The sequence below is a fragment of the Meles meles genome, chromosome 11, assembly GCF_922984935.1.
Source record: "Meles meles chromosome 11, mMelMel3.1 paternal haplotype, whole genome shotgun sequence".
Taxonomy (NCBI): domain Eukaryota; kingdom Metazoa; phylum Chordata; class Mammalia; order Carnivora; family Mustelidae; genus Meles; species Meles meles.
Window position 1 is genome coordinate 56,452,572 of NC_060076.1, and position 24,076 is coordinate 56,476,647.

Genomic DNA, 24,076 nt, shown 5'->3' on the forward strand with positions numbered 1-24,076 from the left:
TTAGACACCTATTCAAAAAAGGTAGCTGGGAATAAATATACGTTGCTGATTCCTATTTTTATCTTCTTGTATTCACTTACATCTGAAATCACTGCTGCCAGATTAAATAGTTTGCAAATAAGCTGTTCTCTTGTAGTAAAAATTAGCATAAATTCAAAGTTAATTCATCACTTCTAGCACTGAAGGACCACAAATGAGGGTGATAAAAGCAGATGCCTGGCATATGGCAACAGATGGGTCACAACATTTAAAAAGAGCTACTGGGAATAGGATGGTTCACTTTTCTCAATCCTTATCACAGAAGGTAAAAAGGATGGGGAAGGAAATAATCAAAACAATTTGGACTTCATTAGGTCCTAATTTTCCTGTGGTTTTTAAGTGTCCCATTATAAAATACAGGACTTGCAGTTTGCTAATAAGTTTACGTGATAGTACTGTCTATAATAACCACGTAGAAAAATCCATAATAGAAAGAGTCAAGCAAATATAGAAGGAACCTACAATACCCACTGGCAAAATACGGCTGGTAGTGGCAAGAATTATTGGAGCAGATGGTACATGATGAATTCATCAGGATATGTCCCAACACTCAGTTTCATAATCATACCAGGTTTTTTTTTTTTTTTACTATTTTTGCTCACATGACACTTTATCCTAACATTACACCAAAAATTTCATGTGTGAATAATTTATAATTTTATAAGTATGCATGCTTTTCATTACAAGTTAGAAATAAGAATGATGCTTAGGATAAAACTTTGATATTCCTTTATCCTTTTGGAGTTGGTTTCATAAATACAATTCATGAACTCCAATTATAAAAAAGAAAAATAAGTATATTCATTCAGGTTATACCAAATAGTAGATAGATTTTAATGGATATGGTTGTTTGCCATATAAGTAGCAAAGATGATGCCAAATCATATTTTCCTTTGAGTGTGAATTTTCTAAATAAGACTATGTTCAGATTGGATTTGAAATCTATTAAAGAATATATATAGTTCTCATTCAAATAAAATCCCTAAGGAATTTTCTTAAATTAATATAACACTCAAAACCTCAACCTAAATTGTCATACAGAGAAAAAGATGTTATCACAATAAAAGCTTAAACTTTCACTCAAACCATCATTATAATTTGAGATTATTTTCTACTAATTAAAACCTCATGGATGCAGCTTAAAGATATAATCTATCTTGTATCTAGGCTCCTCTAAAAGTCGTGAAAAAAAAAAGAGCTGTTTTCTTTTCCCACTGTCTATCTCCTCATTCAGAAACATAATTTTTGCAATCAGCTGAAACTTGGCATGGGTCCCTCCTAACACTCTGTATGTGCTGCTTTTATAAGTTAATCAGAGTGTGATTCCCATTGCCACTCTTCAGTAGTAGCAATAGCATCTTTTCAGGCTAGGTTTGCCATTACCAGAATTCATTCCTCAGGAAGTAGGATAAAGACCAGGTGTGGGTAGTATGTTGAATTCTGGGAAATAAGCATAGTACCCTTAAGTAAACCCTCTGGTTGAGGGCAGAAATAGGAAAAGTCCCAGGAGCGATGTAATTTCAAGGTAGTGTAGGCTTTTATTGTTGATAATGCATTTGTTATTTTGAGTATTTTCTTATTATTTTTGTAATCCCACATAGAAATTTAAACCCATTAGCTTAACTTCCACAGTGACAGCAAAGAATACCAACAATAATGATAACATAAATGATAAGAGCCAGCCTTAAATAAAGCACTAGTTTCAGATACTACGATAAGTATTTTATATGTATTTTCCCAGTTAGTCTTCATAAAAACTCTAAATGGCAAATATTATTATCAAATTGCAACCCACAGAGGATCTATAATTTCCCAGTGTCACACAATCAGAAAGTGATGGAGCTGGGATTCAGATTAAGATGTCTCTAGCTCTGAAGCCCACATGTTTACCTGCTTCCTTTTCCCTATAAATAGCTCAAAAACCCAGCATTCTTGCACCTCTTAAAAAAAAAACAAACTACTCAAATATTCAGTGTGACAAAGGAAAAAGAGATCAAGAGTTGGAAAATCATGTCACAAAAGGAAAGACATTTATTCCCCCAACCTAAGAATTATTAAAGAAATAACTTTACATACTATAACATCACAACAAAAATAAAAGAAACAAGGTATCCAATATTAAGGAAATGCACATAAAAGAGAATATTTTTATGCAGTGCAAATTAGTTTTAGGAAAATCATATAGGAAAAGATTTATGACACAAGGTCAAGCAAAATGATACTACGAAAAGATATAAAGTATATGTTATAACTTCAACAATGTAAAGGAAAAATTACAGAAGAAAAGTACTTGAATAAAATAAGATTAAATAAGTTATAATAATAGCCTCAGAGTGACATAATCATGGTTTTTGCCCCTCCTCCTTATATTCTGTGTACTTTCTAAAATACCACTTAGGAGTGTATGCTACGTTTTAATCAGAAAAACCAGGGGCACCTGGGTGGCTCAGTAGTTTGGTCATGATCTCAGGGTTCTGGGATTGAGCCCTGCATTGGGCTCTCCGCTCTGCTGGGCGGCTGCTTCCCCGCCCCCACCACCCTCCGCCCGCCGCCTTTCTCTGCCTGCCTTTCTACTTACTTGTGATCTCTCTCTCTGTCAAATAAATAAAATATTTTTAAAAAATAAAAGAAAGTCCATTAATTACAAAATAATTCAAATAGTCATAAACAAAATTTATATAAATAACCAATCATGGATAAATGTCATTTGGATCATTAAAAAGTTTAATTTTTTTTATTTAGAAAATGTCACCATACTAATAAAGGCAACTTAAATTATTGAGGGCATATTTTATAATCAACAATATCTATGGAATTATGGAATTATATCTGATAGGAAGAGAACAAACATTGTTGAAATATTTATATCTTGCGTAAGTGTAATCTCTTGTTTCTTATTCCAAAAATACTTTTATAAACTTTATTCTATTGCAAACTTTCATTCTTCGGCAATCAGTGAGCTTTCAGTGAGCTTTTCTGTTTATAAGTATCTCAAAAATACAACATACTTAGGGATCCCATAATATAAAACACATGGCAACTGTTTAGTTCTCAAGAAAAAATTGTAAGAAAAATGTTAAGTGTACAAAAATATAACAGCTTTCATTACATAACTTCCTTAAAATAATAACTACAATTGGTCCATACTGCCTATCAAACCACAAATTTCTCAGCTTAGTATTCTCATTAATTGGGATTATTTTACCTCTTCAGTCTTATTTTCATTAACTCTAACATAAACCTCTATCTACTTCAATCATTCTCAGTATGGCTTCCTAGGCAGTAAGTGCTTATTGTACCCCCCAAATTGCTGAAGCCATTATCTCTACCTACTTTTTCCCCCTCTCTAATCACTTTTCTGAAGCTCATTTCCTAGATAGCTTTATTAATTTATTCCTCCAATACTGAGCTCTTACACTCTGCTAAATTCTAGAGAGGGTATATGTTGACATGATTCTACCTAGGAGAGATCAAATAGTCTAGTGAGGGATATAAAAGAGTAAACAATAAAAAATGAAAACAAAATACTCTATTGTCAATGGGTGGCTTGAAGGATATCAAGGTAGAGCTAACTGGATGAGATGTGAGGCATAAGGGTGGGAGAGGAAGAAAGATACAGGCAAAAGGAACAGCCTGTATAAATGTTGAGAGTCAGTCATACAAGACACGTCTGAAATGGGACTGAGTTTGTACATCAAGATGTAGAAGAACAGTTCCTAGGCATAGCATTAAATGGTTATGATATAAATTGTTTCTTATAAAAATTACCTTTTATTAAGGCTATGGACTTCAGGATTAAACCACAGTTTTCAATCCCATGGGGGTTAAGTGTTACTGTTTTAGTAGTAACCTCATGCCTTACTTACCTGATGGGTTTGTCAATAACCTGAAATCCATTTCTTCAGCTTCATGTATTTTTTTGGGAGCTTATACAGGAATGGGATATAGATGATTCTTAAAATTATGTTTTGCATTTACTTGATTCCTTTGAAAGAAATATCTCTTTCTTTCACAGGAAAAATGAAGGACGGTGCTTCAGGGGAACACTGTCCAGGGTGAACAAGTACAGAGAGTTTCCATCTGTCTCTAAGAGTGAGGGTTTTATATTTATTCATCCTCAGTATTTAATTCAGGCAAACAAATTTTTGACAGGGAAAATTTAATTTCATGTGTAAGGTCAAGAGATGACAAATAGATCCTTATTAGACTCATTTCCAAGTGTGTGAATCAATGTGACACTCTAAGTGGATACTTATTTCTTCTCAAAAGAGTTAGAACATTTGAGCAGTACTGAATTTTGCTAACATTGGGTTATTTCCATATAGAGGATACATTTTTCAAGTTATCTGATCCTGTTGCACAAAATCAACTCAATGATGTTAAAAAAAAAAAAAAGTAAGTATTTTTCTCCGTAAAGAATTTTGGGTGAAATCCAAATAGAATCCTATTGTCTCAAGACTGAAAGCAAACAAAAATAACCTAACACTTAATGTTATGAAATTGTTGAGCATTCTCAGTAATGATGCCTGGACTTTTAAAGTTTGGAATTAAAGTTGAACTGGAAATGCATTTCCCCTTTTAATAGTGGCCGCTCCATGGTACCCTGGACAACCAGTTTGGAAAGTGGGAAATCAGGCCTTGTCTTGATCTACTGTAAATCACTCAGTCTCTGTATCTCCATTTCCAACTCAGCACTGTAAGCACTTGACAGTGCTCCTAGGAGATCTAATTAATGGTTAGGGTTTTGAATAAAACAGTATACAGACTCCAACAATAATCGTTTCAACCCACTTGCTTACTAATGCCAATAAGGTAAGATGGTTATGCTATGATTATTTTAAAGACTCCAACATAGAAAATAGTATCCACTTATGAGTACAGCCTTGTTATTTATTTACTGATGACTAATAGCCATATTCTGAACCCATTTTATTTTTTAGTTAAGTCAAAAGTGTTTGTGCAGCTCCTTGTGCTGTTACTGACCTTCAAAGCATGCTGATTTTCCATGTTTGGTGCCTAGTAAAGATATGGTTCTCTAAAAAGATTTCTTTGTATCATGACTGGAAGGAACACTGTTTGAGGAAGCTTCTTCAAAACTGTGTCTTTTATTTTTTTTATTTTTTGGACAAAACTGTGTCTTTTAAATTGTCTTTTAAAGTTATAGTATATATCAGTAGAACACATGACAATCATTAAGATCTTCTCAAAATTCCTGATCCTATCATATGTGAATCCATTTAAGATTTCAATTTCAACACAGTGGAAGTAGTCAGTTGCTTCTATAAAATTAATCTCTAAATCCCACTTATGTTAATTATGACGTGGTTGGAAAAGGAGGGCAATTAAAAAGTACTGCCATTGAGTTACCAAATAAGTTCAAAAACTGTCTAGCAGGACATACAAGATGTTCATCAGTCTAACTCTCCTCCAAAGTATGGACCAAGTCATAGGCAGCAAATACGTATGCTGATAAAAATCAAATTGATTAACAATCCAAAGAAATGATACCAAGATGGACATCTAAGAAAATAGTTTTTTTTTCTCTTAGGCATACTGTGTAGAGAATCCCGATTTTATTTCCCCATGGTACTAGACTAACCTTCTACCAGAATGCTTGTTGGTACACATTGTGGTAATTTATACAATTTTCTAGGCTACTGGTGGATGGTGATGGGAGAAAGGGGAACCGGACAGAGTGGGAGGAATTTCAAGATCCATTTCTAAGTCCTTAACTTTGTTCCTTAATAACATATAATCTGGATTCATCATCATGAGTCCAATGTATATCAAAATAATCCTTGTCACATACTAGTTCATTTTTGCCCTCTGACAAAAACACACTCACAGAGAAGACCATAAGTCTCTTACTTATCCTGACTTTTTTCTCCCAAATTTACTCTGGCATTCCCAAGCTAATTTTCAAATTTCCAAATAAGGAATAATTGAAACAAGTATTACATTACAAAAAAATACAAAAATGAATTTTAAAAATGAAGTAAATAAACTCAAAGTGAAGATGTAGAATAGGAAAGTTAAAATTCTATTTCATTTCATCAGGGTTTTCTGGGACATAGTTCCTGGCAAATTCTCAACACAGCCACACTGTTGATTCAATATAAGGATTTTACTATTAAATATAATCCCCAAAAGGGGTTTGTCTGAGTTTTTTAAACTAAATTTACATAGTAATAGTATAGCTTGATTCATTACTTCTTTGACCGAGTAACTATAATAGATCAGGCAGGAGCCTATTATTAATAGTCACATTTATTGGGCAAGTCCGATATTCCAGCAAATATTACTATAAGCACTATTGAAACATATATAGCAAATGCTTATTCATGTGTTATTACTGTACCCTCATAACCCCAGGACTAAGGATAGCATATATGCAAATGCTTTGTAAACGATGGTGTACAGTACAAGATAATGACTCACAGGAGAAATATCTACTTAGACAAAAACACCCAAATATTATTTTCTCCTGTGTCCTTATCCTTTCCTTACCTAACAACAACAACAACAACAAAACAAAGAAACAAAATTGGCTCTCAAGTCATTACTTGCAGTTTAAATAGAAGGCAATAGTATTGAAACTGTCTCCAACATTTAAAATATATTTACTGAATGCCACCTACAGTCCCAAGTCCTCTTATTATTTCATATTTTCATATGGCTCCAGAGCTCTGGCTGAAAGACGATTTTGTGAGAAGAGAATTTCTCGCATTAAGTCAATGGGAAAGTGAGAAATTGAGGGCATACTCTTCTAATTGCTCCTACTATGCTTCAGGTAAAGCCACTGCTATTATCTAAGGAGTGCGAGCCTCAGGCAGGTTTCCAACTGATATGGAGTGGCCACTTACAGCACTGTTGAAAAATATTCTTAGGACATGTCTGAACTCAGCAGTGATGTAAGTTATTATGACTGCACTGTATGTAGGAAGGAGGAAGGATTCCACTTACGCCCCACAACTGTTCTTGATTTTGAGAAATGGTCACTGAAGTATTTAGAAGTAAAGTAATACCATTTCTGCAACTTTTAAATTAAGAATGTTTAAGAATATGTGTGTGGAGAGACAGCAGGGAAGGGAGGGGAAGAAGGAGAGGGGAGGAAGAGAGTGAATGAAAAGACATGTAAAATATTAAGGTATGGGAGAATCTGGGCGAGGGGTATATAGTGATTTTTGTAGCATTTATGCGAAGTCTACAATTATTTAAAATAAAAAGCTTTTAAAAACCGCTTGCCACGTATTTGGAGTTCCTCCTGCGGATGATATAAATAAGAAAGACCAAGCTTAAAAGCAACAAAAGTCCATGTGGTGTAGCTTCTTGGAAGGTGGTAAAACGAATACCCTTGGGGAGAGTATTTTTTTTTTTTAATTTTGAAATGTTTTATTTATTTAAGATAGAAAGTGAGTGAGAGACAGCACAAGCAGGGGTGGAGAAGCAAAGAAAAAGGGAGCAGACACCCCACTGAGCAGGGAGCCAGCCACCACCAGGCTCCATCCCAGAACCTAAGATCATGACCTGAGGGGAAGGCAGATGTTTAACAAACTGAGCCACCTAGATGCCCCCAAGGGGAGAGTATTTTAAAAGTTCTTGTATGAACACAACAATCCAGAAGGAAACCCATCTAGTTGCTTATTTAGTAGCAATGCCAGAATATATGGTGGCCTTTTTTTTTTTTAAAGATTTTATTTATTTATTTGACAGAGAGAGATCACAAGTAGGCAGAGAGACAGGCAGAGAGAGAGGGGAAGCGGGCTCTCCGCTGAGCAGAGAGCCTGATGCAGGGCTCGATCCCAGGACCCTGGGATCATGACCTGAGCTGAAGGCAGAGTCCTTAACCCACTGAGCCACCCAGACACCCCAATTCTAGTTCCAAGTTAAAAACAGAAAAATGGGTTGGTTCCTTGAAATTCCCTACAATTCTAGAATCTTATAAGGATACTTAAGAAACCTAGTCTTCCTCATCCTGTTCATCCATTTTATCCATCTGGACAGTACCAATTGGGATAACTATCTTAAACACCTCAGATACCAGTCACATTGTACTCATAAGTTTTTAAGTCTATATGAAGGGCTGTGCCAAAATAGAGAGTTAATGCCCTAGTGATTAATGCTATCCATGTACTAAATTAGGCTGCCAAATTCAATGATTATTATTTTCAATTATAAATAAATTATTTTCAATATGGTATAGAACCATATATCAGTACAGTATGCATACAATACTATACTACAATGTTACAATATTTTTTTTCTTTTAAGTTTTTCCTTTCCACTCTGAAACTTCAAAATCTCATTCCAGAGCAGGAAAAGAGGAGACAAAACCTAAAATATGTATGTTCTTTGTTAACTTATCAGAGAAGAAAAACAACTCTTTTTCTCTTTTTATTTTTATGTTCTGCCGGCACTCCTGGGAACAATGTTTCCTGAGACGGATACCTAAAGACAGAATGGGTCCTGCAACCAAGAAATTTGGCTCTCCTACCTCTAAGCAGACAGAAAGTCTTTTTTTTTTTGGTTGGGAGTCACAATAACATACTGAAGAAAAGTATTTTAGTTTTTTCTTTTTTAACCAAGAACCTACATAACCTACATTCCATGTGACTGGGTTTGGCGGGTGGGATGCAGAGGAGGGACTGAGGTTCTATGTCCCAGTCCAAAGATGAAATGTTGCTAGTGCATTCCAAACACAAAAATTAAAAGCAGGCCGAAAGTGTACTTTAATTCACACATTTAACAAATGGAGTTTCTAAATAATTGGCTGGGCATTAGGGAAATACAAGCATTGATTAGTCAGAGCCTCTTTCACATGGTGATTATTGTGAGGGGAGCGGAAATGACAGTGAACAATAGTATTAACCAAGTTATACTTGGTTACATAGACTAAAGTTAGGAAAGTGACAAATAAAGTCATATATATAGAATTTTGTCAAGACTTTCACCCTTGGAAATCTTTAGCCCCAGAGACTTACAAGTATTTTTTATAGCTTTATTTTAAATACTAGTGCTTTTTGTTACAGAAAAATTTTTGTCAATGCACAATATTTAGTCTACCATTAAATCATTAAGTTTCATAGTGTACCTAAAGTCACTGATCTAAGTGATTAATTATGTTCTACTTGGTAGCTCCCTGTGTATTATTTCCTTACAATTTATCATCAGATTTTTAAATGGTAGAAGACTAGAGTATGGTTTCAGGTTCTTGCTTGTGGTTCCTGTGAAATCTTAAAAGGGTCTTTGTCTGTAATCAATTATTCCTCATCCTTTTCTGCCTTCTGGGCAAGGACTAATTTGCTCCCTCAAAACGTATGTGAACATCTATCTGAGTGCTAATATATTCTACCCACCTGTTTCTGGCAAGAAGCATAAAATTCTTGTAAGCTCATATGAAGAGACTGTGAATTCTTTGCAAATATATCTGAAAGGAGTTGTCAATTCCATTACCTTCTTTTTTTTAATTTAATTTTTTATTTTTTTAATTTCTTTTCAGTGTACCAGAATCCATTACCTTCTTAACGCGGAGTTGCCCATAATTAACATCAGCCACTATGACCCAAATCCTGAGGAATCAGCTGGTTACTAATTCACCTTACTCTGCAGAGAAGATGTTCCAGAATTTGAAGTGGCCAGTTCTTACATGGGCACTGATCATTCTGGGTATTATTTCTGTGCAGAGATGACTAATGCCAAATTTAGCAACTCAGATATGCAAGATAAGGTATTTTACTATTGCCATGTCCCTTCTTCTATGAAATAGAATAAAAGGAAGAAAAAAAATGAGTAACAGGAAAAATTCTAGTCTCATCGTTTCCTAAAAGCATCAAAGAATTAAGTCATTACTCAAATGGAAGGACACAAAAAAATCAATGTTTAATAAGTCCCTACTGTTTAGCAGGCAGAATCCCAACTAGTTTACATATATTAAATTCATTATGTGCTTAAAGACACATAGCTTGTAAAAGGAAGATCTGTGAGTCCTTGAATTCAGCTTTACCTATTCCAAAGCCCATACTCTTTGACTTTCAGTATTTAAAAAGTTTTATCTACCTATAATTTTTCTTATCATAATACAATATATACTTTGTGCAGAGAAACTGAATAAAATCAAAGATCTTGACAGAGAAGAAGAAAAAGCCAACCATACCCTACCATTATACTGATACCACTGTTAACACTGTAGGGTCTTTTATTTCAGCCTTTTGTTCTGTATGTGAATATATCCATAAACATTTCCTCTCTTTCATAAATATTTTTGCAATATAATTTTAAAGCTACATAAAGTTCTATCATTTGCATATAAATAACCTGCCATTATTTGTCATTCAGATTATTCCAGTTTTTTCAGTCATACAAAATGCCAAATATATAAACTTAAATTATATTTTTATACAAATTCATTATTGTTTCCTTGGGGTAGATTTCTATATTTAACCCAAGTATTACTGGCAACAGAACTGCTATGCCAAGAAGAATCTTTTTTCTTCGTCTTCTTTTAAGATGCCATCAAGTTTACCTCTCTAAAGTTTCCTTCAACATCCCTTTCTCTCCAACCTCACCAATGCTCTGAATTGCTGTTCTTTTTTCATTTTGCAAGGAAGGCAAGAAAGTCATTTATTTTAGCCACATACATACAAACCTATGAGAAATCCACTGGCCCTCTGTTGTACTTCATACCTGATGGAGCTTTCATCTTTTAAATTATAAATCCATGGCTTGTAGGCAAACATTCTGGAGCATCTCTCTCCATGGTGAATGATTATAGAGTGTGTCTTTTGATGAACAACTAGAATTGCCAATTAACAAATATAAATGAATAGATGTGCCTGAAAACAGAATGGTCTGTTTTGGGATCCAGTGAAGGATGCACCACTGAGGAAATTTAAGCAAAGAATGCATGCATGATCAACTAGCTAGGAAGACATTTGGTGTTGGTCTAGATGATCTCTGAAGTTTCTTTCCATCCTAGGATTCTGTGATGCTCTTTTCTATTTCTAGAGATTACTGACTTTGTCTCTACTTCACCAACAGCCATCTTTTTATACAAGTAGAATGACTTTGACTTCTGTCTTTGCCAGCAATCTGTCCAAAGTAACAGCACTGTAAATTGTGCCTTGAAGCAGTGTGCATATTGTATATATATACATCATATATAATACGTATATATACATATATGTATATATGCATGTTTATATATTAATGCTATATCTAGAAAACTAGCAGCAACATGAGCTCCTAAGTCTCAATTTTAAAACTATACATACATATACCTTTCTAAATTTATGTCTATAATTATAGCTAAAGGCATAAAAGAAACTATAGGTATGCTCACATATGTTCAGAAATTTTTGGGGATATATAAAATTTTATTCATAGTAGTTATCTTTAGGGAGTGAAAATTGGCAAAAGAGAGGTAGATCTCTGAATTTAGCAGCTTGAAAGCTGTACTTCATCACCACGAGGAGAGAAATTTCCTTCTCAACTTTGATCTCAAACTTTGTTTAGTTGACACTAAAACAACAATGATGTAGACAAGTTTTGCAACAGAAAAAAATCAGGGAACGTGGTCGAAAAACAGCCTGTGCCAGAAATCAGTGTTGTAACAGACATAGCTCACTGTTTGGGATGTTGGCATTAAAACATTTTTATGAATTTACTAATGGTGGGTATTAATACAACAATAATTTTATTCTGCTCATCAAATACATGGAAAGTCAAAGACTTAATTCTAGTCCACTTCAGGTGCCCTAATGTAGAATACAAAGGGAAAAAAAGAACATCCATAATTTTAATTACAAGTAGATAATGCTAATAATTTTTTAGTTCATACATGAATAAGCCATAATATCTAGGAAAAAATTTTTAATTATTTTTTTTCTATGAAAGCAATGCTATGCTGATAGTAGAGGGGTAGGGACATGCCTGTGAATGTGCTGTGTCACCCAGAACTCCAAAGTGAAGGAAATGATTATCCTCTGAAAATCTGAAATCAATCATAAGACATCAGAGGTCAGGTTGAGAACTCACCCCTAAAAACAGTCCAATATAACTATCTCCTGATCGAAAGAATAACATTTTGAATAATAAAATGTATCAGAATATAGGCTGATGCAATGGCCATGCTGGTTGACCCAGCCAAAGCAGTTAAAAGAGGGCGCCGTCCCAAAGCTGCCAAATGAAGTGCTGGGTCCAGCAGAGCCAGGACACACTCAAATTCTCATCTCAGTCCTGCCCTGATTCCTTGTTTCCCCAATCTTCTAACTTCCCACTGCATGGACTCGCAGAGAGAGGGTTTATTACTCAGAGATATATTATAGTTTTAGTTTTATACATCACTTTCTTGTAAGAGTTGACTTGAAAGATATTGAATATTTCTTTAATTGGAAGCTCAAATGTTCTGATTACGTCTAATCTCTAGGAACAGAAGCTGTTTTGTTGTCATGAGCATTCCAAAATCTTAAAAAGAAAATCTACAATGAGCCATGAAGACTGAAGGCATACTAAATCTGTGAGATGCCATTCTGCCTTCCCCATGTGGCATGGGTCACCTTGCACCATGTTAGCCTTTTGGTCTAACTTTTAGAATTTTTATTTATATTATTATCAGGAAAAAACCCTTCCATTAGAAGATTATGTTAAAGTGGCATGTGACTGAGGAGGAGCAATTTGAAGACTCAGTAATTTCTCGAATTGAACAATGGTCTGATTAAGTCCGATTTCTACGAACAGAATTTACTTCTAAAAGAACCGTTTAAAGTTGGACAGTCTCTTATCATGAAAAGTGAAACAATCACATTTTCTTTTTAATTAGTAACTGATTAGGCTGCATATAGTAGATGTGACAGAATACGATAAAAATGATGAGGTAAACATTTCTCAAGGTATATCAGGAGTCTGTTTATATGACCCAACATCTTGTGGTGCCTACGTCATAAGCTGGTGAAGAGGGAGAAAGAAATAATACATGAAAACTGTTCAGAATACTAACTGGCATACTGTAGACATTCAATAATTATCAGGTAACAAATAAAATATTATGTAAAATAAGGAAACTGAAATCCAAACGTGCCAAATTTACATAAATGTGTATGTGCCATATATAGGCTGGCAAAGATGCTGCAAAGATACAGCAAAAGACCTGACAGGATTCACACCAAACAGTCAGCAAATGATTCCTTTGAGGTATGGAGTAATATGGAGCAGGTGAGATGTCAGGGGTAGATGAAGTGGGACTTTTGTCTTTCTTTGTATAATAGGTCTACATTTCTGGAAGTTCTATAGTGAGAAATCCTATGTTTAACTTCTAAAAAGAAAATAATGTTTTTAAAGGAATACCAAAAGATCCATTGGTAGGTGTGATGAAATTACTGTAAAAATGTTCATTCATAATAACTGGTCATGCTCCATGGTATGTCCATATAGGATAGTTTGGGGATGAATTGGATCCAACATATATAGCCAGGCTCAGGGAATTTGTTTGAATGAATGTTTGGGAAACCACTTATAGCGACTTAGTCAAATTATCTAACCCCTATAAGCCATAGTTTTCTAATCTGTAAAATGAAGATAAAATAGCTATGTATAAAAATCTAGCTCAATGCTTAATTGCTTTAAAAATGAGTTATTCAGATTTTATTTTTAATGCTTAGACCGAGATATTTGAAACATATGTTTGAAAATTTAAACTTTTTTGTAAATTCTATAAATACAATTTACATTGGGCTCAATTTGGATCAATGTGTTTCAACCACATAATCTGGAAGTCCCGGCCTAGTGCTGTACAACTGATATCACTACTGAAAAACAGAATAATAGAGCTCCTGTTAGAAGAACAGCAACTTGAAGGTGTTGTTCAAATGGATACAAGATGGTGTCAGATTCCCAGTATCCTAGTTCTATGAGTTATCTAAGATCCAAGCTTATCCAGAACAGAATTTCTCAGGGAACAAAATGCTACCAGTTGCAAGCCTGTAAAACTCGGGATCATGAACACTACTGAGCTCCACTACTACGTTCTCAGCTTTGAGCTGGTCTGGGCAGGGAATCATTCATCAGCAGCTTTTGTGGAGTGGGAAGAAATACTTATGAAGATCTTGAAGACAGTGGCAAAAAGCAAAGGGTAGAGTTGCTGGGGACCAAGTGACTTTTGGATATGTTCATCCACATCTTTTTTTTTTTAAGACTTTATTTATTTATTTGACAGACAGAGATCACAAGTAGGCAGAGAGGCAGGCAGAGAGAGGGGGAAGCAGGCTCCCTGCTGAGCAGAGCCCAATGTGGGGCTCGATCCCAGGAACCTGGGATCATGACCTGAGCCGAAGGCAGAGGCTTTAACCCACTGAACCACCCAGACTCCCCTGTTCATCCACATCGTAAGTATTCCTAAGACAGAGATTTTCTTTAGATCCTTTTCCAACCCAAAATAGTAAATAAACATACAATTTAACATGTTTAACGTTTTGAAAATCTGGAAGAGCAGATACATACATTTAATCTTGGGTGTCAATATGTGCATCAAGATATTCTAAAACGTGAGAAGTAATCATACAATCATGATCTAGAACTCAGATTTGACTTCAACCTTGCTCATCACCTTTACTGTGTAAGTAGTTTGGGCATTAATGATAGTCTGCAATGCTTTATCTATAAAGGAGATATTATAATTATATTTAGTTAAGAGTATTATAAGGCTTCAGTGGGATAATGCATATAAAGTGTTTGGCTAACATAGCATTTTTTTCCCATAGAAAGCTTTCATTGTAAGAAACTAAATACTAGTCTCAGTTTGCAGACTTTTTAGGCTCAACCAAAAATTTGGTTCCACAGATCTTTAATCTAGGCTCCTATACACTGCAGAATGCTCAACCCATAGTATCTGCTTCATAAATGCGAAATCTAACATCGAAATCAAGATTTCCAGTTGTAATGAAGCTAGGCAAAGCCCATGATTTTTTTTTTTTTAACCTTTGTATAGAAACATGGTTTCTGTGGAACAGGTAATGACCTGGGAGGTGCCATGATAACCGAGTAGAGGAAATGCTTAAATTTGATCAGTCCCAAAACCACACTGCCCATCTGTGGCTAATTGTGTAGGAGCCACAGAACAGCCCTGTCATTGACATAAAACCTCTTATTGCCATTGTCCTTACTATTTCTCAATGCCCACGTAATAGTTATTTTCTTATATAATTTCACTGAACTTCTACAATGCCTTAATAGAGTTGCTTTTATCCCTATATTAACAAGAAAGCTGAGTCCTACAGTGGTTATATAATGTCCTCAATGCCAGACAGTGGGGTGTGAAGAAAGAGGGACACTGAAAGCCAGGCAGGCCTCCTGTCAGGGAAGGTGGGCTAAGAGTCTCCATAGGGAGGGGGTACAGGGACTTGGCAACCAGCTGGGCCCTGATGGATTGTATCGTGACTTGCTCTAGACTTGACTGGGATCTCTCTGTGAAGCTTCAAACCCATGAAGGCTCCACCAGACCAGAAGCCTGCCCCTTGAGTAGTGACGAATAACCTTTAAAGAAGAACAAAAGGAATATCCTTCCAAGAAAAACAACAGCAAAAAAGTAACACGTTTTCAGGGACCCCAGAGACTCTAGCCATAAATTCCAGTTTCAGAATTAGTATTAAAAAACAAACAAAACCCCCTAAAGTCTTAACATGTGACAAATCCATTTAAATGTAAAGTTATTAACTACAAAATAGAAGGTTAAACATATGTTTTTTTGTGCTGTCATGGAAATGAACATAATCAGTCTTAAAAAAATCTCATAAGACTTGTGGTCTCTCAAGGTCAGGCAGCATGGTTGTGCAACTTGACTGGAATGGGAGGGAATTCTTTTTGGTGAGGAAGTGTTCTTCAAGTATGTACCAATAATTCAACATACATTCCTAGGTACAGGGCGGGAGTCCATCAGGTTTTGGAAATGTTACTGATTTCAAGTTAGGTATAAATTCTCTGAACTGTGTCTCTGTTCCTAGCAAAATGACATTACTACCTTTGTGTGCACTGCCGCCGATTCTCGAGGCCCTGTGTAAGGAAACCTGTTTCAACAAGATTTTTGTCAGATATGTGTAATAACAAAAGAAACCATTATTAGGAGTCAGTTTCCTCATCTCCTTGATGTCTTTATCCCTAATATTAAGCCCATCATTATCAGCACTTTTAAGTCCTTGTCTAGGGCACTGTTAAAAATTTCCTCAGCTATGCCTGTTCGTCTCACCACTGGGATGTCTGATCTCTGCTATGGCATTGTGGACCTGCTGACATGTTAGTTTGTAATCTTTCTTTGGCCAAATTATATTCCCATTTTCTCTTTTCTACTACCTCATGAATTTATCAAGGAAGGTACTTTCTACTTTACAGCTTCTCAGTTATATACCTAAGGATTTTTCTTAGATTTTTGTCTAACTTAAAAAAAAATTATTAAATGATAAAACAGTAAAAATATTACTGAAACTAGTTGTGAAAAAAACGACTGAATTATAGAACAAGTGATAGACATCTCCTAGCCTATTCTAAACTATATCCAAAGCAATTGTGAAATTAATTTAATGAAATTATTTTTTGAGGGAACTTAAAATAACTTTTATTTTTATTACAAAGTCAGCGAGCCATTTCATATAGGGGCAAAGATCAGTGATCATATAGAAAAGTAAATGATCATACTGATCATATAGAAGAGATCAGTAAAAGAAAGAACCAAAAACCAAGTATAAATCTACCACTCATAAAAACTGACATTCTGATTTATGTTCTGCTAGTATCATATACATATTCGTCTGAGGGAATGTGTGTTTGTGTCTCGTCCTGGGAATTGACTAGAAAACTTTTTACAGCAAGAGTTGAGGAACTGGGTGGGGTATTTGAATGTTTTAATAAGTAAGTGAGTAAGAAAGGATGAGTAACTTGCTTGAGATTGTTTATTCTATTAGATATATTACACAGCTGCTGTGCAAACAATTGCCAAAAATATGGAAATCAGAACATAGTATTCTACAGTAGTTTTCATAATGGCACTGTATTACCTAAAGATTAGTAATCTGACATGATACAGAACTGACTGGAACCAGAATGTGGCATCAACAGGCAGTGTATACTTCCCGTGAAACTACCCTTTGACATTTTCAACAGTGATTATCCGGGAAGGCAAACTAGAGAGGGTGCATGAGACCCTTCAATTCCAGATTTTGATTCTTTAGTGACTGCCTCTGTCTTAGGCAAAATTGAAATTTCTTTCAAAGAAAAATTGATGAAAAGAATTTTTATATATATACTGATATAACAGTAAAACTTTTTGAATATTTTGTAAAAGTGCAATGTAAAATGATTACTAAACAGTAAAACCCAGGTTTTGACAGAGATTATTTACATTTATTAGAAAAAAACATTTTGGATATCATGAGATTTTTTTAAAAATTTATTTATTTCTCAGAGTGAGCACAGACAGATAGAGTGGCAGGCAGAGGCAGAGGGAGAAGCAGGCTCCCCGCTGAGCAAGGAGACTGATGCGGGACTCCATCCCAGGACATGAAGGCAGCTGCCCAACCGACTGAGCCACCCAGGCATCCCGGATATCATGAGATATTTAGAAAACTTAGAGTAGGATTTCACAGGCAATGCTGAAAGCCCTATTCTTAAGAACATTTGTAAAAGGAGACTTTGCATGGATGAAAACTATTGGGAGCATGGAATAAAAAGACTGACTTTTTAGAGGAGTCACTTTGTAGTATATTACCAAGGTCTAGAGATAGATCTGGCACATAGCGGGCATGCAATAAGTCACTGATTATTGAATGAACCTCTATCTAAAATAAACCCCTCGGACGCATCCTGAGGACTTCTTTTTTTCATCCATTAGTACTCTAGGGGGTTCTGAGCTATCACAGATCTATATGCAGACTGGAATGAGGGGGAAAGTACAGTACATGGAGTCAGATAAGAGTTCAAGTTGTGATTCTGTTCACTAGTTAGCTGTGTGACCTTGGCCTGCTAAGCCACAATGATCTCATTTGCAAAACGTGGATGGAAATAGTTCCTCTTTCCCAGTACGACTTTAGACTCGAATGATGACAATTATCAAAACACTCTGAACAGAAAAGTGGTGAACACATATTGGACAGATTTTGCACAAGAGGCCTGATATCTCTTTCTAATTTCATTATAAATTTCCTATGTATATCTCTACATTTGTTTATCATATCATCAAATTTCCCTATCTCTAAATTCAAAATAAAAATGCTTACATACTGGGAAAATCTGCCTCCTCCCCCAAACATTCTGATCATTACCTTAAATTGGTCTCCTGTACCAAATGCATGCCTGCAAATTTTCTTTTCTACTATTTTTCCCTCCCACAAACTTTACTGTGTATGGTGCTATTTATGCTGTTAATACGGGGGTCTGGCAACAGAAACTGTTTCTCCCCCCTCTTCAATCTCTTTCAAGTTGCCTTTTTTTACAACTGCATCTCTCAGACCTCTAAGAGCAGTGATTGTAACATCACAAATAAGAGTGAAGAGTGAAGAGTTATCTGAACATATAAATGGAGATGAGAAACAATGATGAAATCATGTGTATGTAAAGAAGTCAGTGTTAAGACTGTCTCCCGGCAAGTCTACGCAATGTTGTGTCAATGATATACACATCCATCTCACAGGAAAATAAGGGAGGCTTAATTCCTGCAAGTCTCTAGAAAGGTTTGTGCCTGGCTCAGGTGTTTCTTGGGAAGGAGTTCCTAGGGCAGGCCCAAAGCTTGGGAATTCCAGACAATCTAGAAGAATAATCTGTGAACAACTAGGAGTAATAAACATGAAATGTGGGGTCATGCATAATACAGAGAAGGTTAACTCAGTGCTCACAGCGCAGGGCAGAAAAGAGCACAAAAATCACAACGAAGTCATATTCCACTCTGGTTCTCTAACTTCTCTACATGGGGATCTGAGGAGGAGACAGGAACTGCAGAACTGCATCTGTTCAGTGTTTATAAGAAAACTGCCAAGTCTACATAAAAACAAATCTGTTGCTTCCCAGTTACGCTGAAGCTGGGGGTTTTAGCACCCAAAAGAGTTGGGTAAAAGGGGGTAAATGGGTCTCACTGGCAGGGGAATATACCTGTCTCGATCTCTTCTCTAAAGTCCCATGGCTAGTGTTCTTACTTTCTTCCTGGAGACCTTCAGTGAAGCACAAAGTTGTAACACAAAACATCTGTCCTGGCATAAATTCGCCTGTAGCTACTGATGCTTCACATAGAAGATATAACAGTCAGTTTAGCAGTTTGCTGCTGCTATTGTTGGGGTTTCTGTTTGCTGTTTAAAAATGTATTTATTAATATACCTTAATCACACACAGCAAGACCTGACTGAGGAAGACAGAGTTTTATTACGTCTATGATATTTTCATTAAGAACAACAGATAAGTCTGGAAAGTGTCCTTAGTTGAAAATAACCAGATCCCGCCCACCATGGAGTTCTTCAACACACTTGGCTTGATGTACTACAAATAATAAAAGGCAAATGAGTGCAAGAGATTTGAGAGCCTTAAACAAACTCCTTGCCTTTTTAATTTTGTATTTTCAGCACCCATAGTAAATGCTTAATAAGTACATTTTTGAATAACTAATATATAACCTGTGTGCATTTAGACAGTGAAACATGAATACAATAATAATTTGCATTATACATGGTGTATGAATACACACACAAATGCATATGTGCGTACACATATATAGACCTACACACATAGAGGTGTGTGTGTGTGTGTGTGTGTGTGTGTGTGTGTATAATTTGCTTTCAACATCTGAACATTCCAAGTAGGACAAAATTAGATCCTTGAGATAGAAAACCAAAGTCCTTAGGTAAACCAACTTTAAAGATCTTGAGATATGTTTCTTAGAGTGATCTCCTGGGACCTTTATGTAGATAATACTAAAAATTCTGAACACAGGACATAATCTCTGAAGACTGACTTTTTACACTTATATATACCAAGATTACTATATGTTGTGAAATTTACTACCTCCTGAGTGTTCCAAATGCAGAGGAACTAGGGAAACACCTCTGGTTATTTCTTTTTAGTGCAAAGCCCTAGTAGGCAGAATCCTTTATGTAGAAAATCCTTGCTGTCCTCTGGGTTGACTGAGACCACTGTTGCAACTTTCCTCCACTCCAGTCCAGTGGAAAATGCTGTTGCTTTGTGGTTAGTTTCTTCAAAGGATTTAGGAAGGAATTATTTCCTCCCACCAGTTCATTGTACAAATAAACTGAGGTTCACAGAGGCCAAGTGACTTGTCCCAGAACTCAAGGCCAGTAAATAATTTTTCCGTTTAAGTACATCCGGAATAACAAGGAGTCTCAGACCCTGTATTAGTCTCATTATCCCACTCTTAAGGTAATGTTTACCAGCGACACAGAAAACAACTGCAGATTGAGGACCCAGGTGGGAAGGGAAGGAAGTGGTCATTAGCAAATCCCTGGGTCCGGGGATCACCTGCTCACTGGGATCAAAAGAGAGAAACAAGCTATTCCTAAGGACGAGTGGGTCATTGTTTTCAGAACCAGCTGTGGAGAATCGGCTTAACTGTGGCCTTGGAACAGCTGCGGCTGCGGCACCAAGGGGCGGGGGCGGTAGTGGTGGAAGAGTGAGCTAGGAAGGATCCTTGGCAGAGACCCGGCCTCGCCACCCCTTGGCAAACCAGGAAGTATTTCTGCTTAAGTGTAAAGGACCAAGCCACCTTTTGAACCGAAAGTGTGAAAGGCACACAGCAGGCCCCAGATGGGCTTGGTGACTGCAAACCCTCGGTGGGCAGGCTGCCCGGAAGGCTGAGGACTGGCACCTAAATGGTCAGAGTCTGAAGCACCGAGTCTGCGCTATCGAAAGTACACAGTGCAAAACAGGCTCTGCTGTCTTGGCAAACCCTGACCGAGCAAAGTCCGGGGTAAACAAGCCTCCAGACGCGCGCCCCCTGCGCGCTTCCCTACTCCGCATTTCCCACGCGCCCTGCACTCAGCTCTGCAGCCTCAGCCGCCCTCTCTCTGCGGGCCCATCTGCCCATCGCCCCACCTTTTGGCCGGGCCCTCATTCCCACAGCTGGCGCACCACACTCACCATCTCTTGCCTGAGGAAGTGCATCTTGGTTTCCAGCCTCTCCAGGGCGCTGCAATGGCTACGGCGGGGGGAGCCAGAGGTTGGAGAGGACGAAGAGGAGGACGACAAGGAGGCAGGGAAGCTGCAGCAGCTGTTGCTACTACTGCAGCCGCCGCCGCCGCTCCCCCCGCAGGGGTCCCCGTCCCTTTCCAGGGGAACCGGCTCCTCCCCAAGGAGCGAGCGCACTAGGCTCTCGGGTACTTTGCGACCCAGCTTCAGCTCTATGTCTCTGAGGTCTGGCAGCGGGCCGTCTTCCATGACTTTTCAAGAACGAGGATAATGGTAATAAAACGCAGCGGATGAGAGGCAGCAGCGGCCTCCAAGGCTGCGGCGAAATGAGCGGACCCCTCCCGGCGCCTGGGTCTCTATCCTCGGCGGATGGAGTGCACCGTCCGCTCCATAACCGCTTTGCGCTGTTCTCAACCCTGAAATCCGCGCAGGACGAAGCGGGTCGCAGCCGCAGTTTCCTGGGGGCAATGGCTCCTCCGACACTTACTAAGATTTTAGAGATCGCTTCATCCTCTTCCTTTTTGGCTACCCCACCGCCAAACTGAGTTAATTGATATTGCAGAGAGGAGAAAATCCAAGTGTTATAAACCAAAAAAAAAAAAAAAAAAAAAAAAAAAGAGGGGGAAATGAAGTCTGTTTTGGCTTTATGGGGGGGAAATTCACATTATAAAACTGTCCGTTCACATCTCTGCATCATTCACTGATTGCCCATCTGGTACCACGCGACACAAAGTAATGATGTGGCCACACTCCATGGGTCGTTTCATTTTCCAGCCATATGTCTCCAAGCTTTCGGAATATCCTGGATTGTCAGAAATAATCCCTGGTCAGTGATAGAGGAGGTCGGTCGTGTGCATGGACGCATAAAAGAGATGGTTAGCTTAGCAGGAGTTTAACGGCTTCCTTGTTGCAGCAGAAATGCCCTTCTTTTCATTTAGGCTGTTTGATCCAAGTCATTGTGTTCCTCCGAGCCCTGGAAACTTTAAACTCCGCTGGCAGGTGGACCAAACCAGGGCCAACCCCTGTACCGTATTTCGCAGGAAATAAGAGCAGCAGCAATTTTCCCACCCTGTTGCCAGCAGCTGTTTCAGGAACTGCTTTAGTTGGCGGTATTATACTGGTGTTAGGAGTTTCAATTTTCCTGGCGAAATTGCCCCATGACAGCCAAGACCTTTAAAACAGTTAACAAAAGTTGGAAGAAGAAGATTGACTTTAAAGGTAGTCTCATTCCCCACCGCCTATCTTCTTATACAGCAGAAGTCTAGCTTTGGAAGCCTTTCCTACTTTTACACTAGTGAAAAATGAAACTATTTCACCAAAAGTTCAGTAGGAATGTACAGAATGAATTCTTACCAAATGTTGCAGTAGTTCAATGCAGAATTGAAGTGAAGAATTATATAGCCAGAATAATTTATATGACTGAGGTAGGAGTGGATTATAAAGGGGGGAAATTGCTGAGCTACTTTTAATTATGGAAAAAAATATTGAACGGAGTTAGCTAGTAAAAAAGTTGTCTTTGATAATTTATCAATATATTTTTAATTATTTAGAAGATAGTTAAAGCATAAAATCTATTTCTGAGCTACTTCTACCAAGTAAGTTACTAGGACCTACATCAATTATAGATTTAACTCAACATGAGTTTGTGTTAATAATCTTCAAGTAGAGGATATTGTTTTCAATTCAGTAAACTCTAATTTTGGGGTTCCATTGGAATGTTTGAAAATATGGGCTCCTCTATTTTAGGGACAAATAAATATTTGTGTTCTTGATCTTCATGGACTCCTTTCCCATACATCACTCAGCTTTTATACACAGCGGTAGACAGATAAATCTCAGAGGCTATTCTTAGTATAGCTTCATCTAGGAATTATAAGAATAGGGAACATAGGCCTTCAGAATGAAATAGTTCATGTCCGGGATAAAATTGCTAAAGTTCCATTATCAACATGCCAGAAATTTGTGTGTTATTTCTCATTCTTAGAACTCAATGAAGAAAACAGTTTAAATGAAGTGGGCCATTTTAAAGTTGAAAGAACCATTTATAGAATCAAAGGAGAATAATGTTAAATCTCCACTCACTGATAAAACATGCTTTGTCTTAAATTTGGAAAACCACAAATTCATTGGATAAGAATTGCACTGTGGCATAAAATCATGGAAGGCTTGTGTTTCAGTCAAGAGCAGGTTGTGTGTGTGTGTGTGTTAAACCCTTACAAAGTTCAGCACAGGGCTGGCTGAGAAGGTGAGTTCCAAACACAAGAGTGTATTGTTAAATTAGTAGTATCAATGTTCAAAAAGGGAGTACCTATTTTGCTGTGAGTCACAGACAGTACAATTAGTACTTGATACAGAAGTTGATGAATCAACAATATAAGGGTTTTTTTTTTGCTGTTTTTTGTTTGTTTGTTTTTGTTTTGTTTTGTTTTTCATTTTGAATGTCAACAGAGAAAACTCCTCAGAAAAGAAAAATACGGCCCGAATGCGTTAGAGTCAGCTTACATGGCTTCGTTAGACTCAAGATAACCTAGCAATGCCCTTAAGGATCTGGGTGGTCAGCTTTTTGTTCTCAGTAGCTCTAAGACAGGAGGGTGGAAGAAAAATTGAAAACATTAATTTGGAGAGTTAGAGCCAGATACTGGAGGAACTAGAAGAACTGAAACTTTGGTAAGGACTGACAAACTATGACAGTCAGCAAGATCCAGTTCACAGATAGATAAAAACCCTCAAAGATGAAGAACATGGCCAGAATCTGATAACTCACAAAGGTATGCTAGAGTTTTCTCATGATTTATGAAACATAAATAGTTTAAGAAACATGAAATTTCTTTTCCTTAGTCACCCTGTTTTTTGATTCTTGCTTACAAAATAA

General features: G+C 37.0%; 1 protein-coding gene across 1 annotated transcript in view; it reads right to left on the reverse strand.

Moving 5' to 3' along the window:
* LURAP1L (leucine rich adaptor protein 1 like) overlaps positions 1-22,165 on the reverse strand; it is a 57,016-nt gene extending 34,851 nt beyond the window's left edge. The window contains exon 1 of the mRNA XM_046023393.1: positions 21,157-22,165. Within this exon, the coding sequence (XP_045879349.1) occupies positions 21,157-21,453 (297 nt within the window). The 5' untranslated portion in view covers positions 21,454-22,165. The remainder of the gene's footprint in view (positions 1-21,156) is intronic.
* Between the last annotated feature and the right edge of the window lie 1,911 nt (positions 22,166-24,076).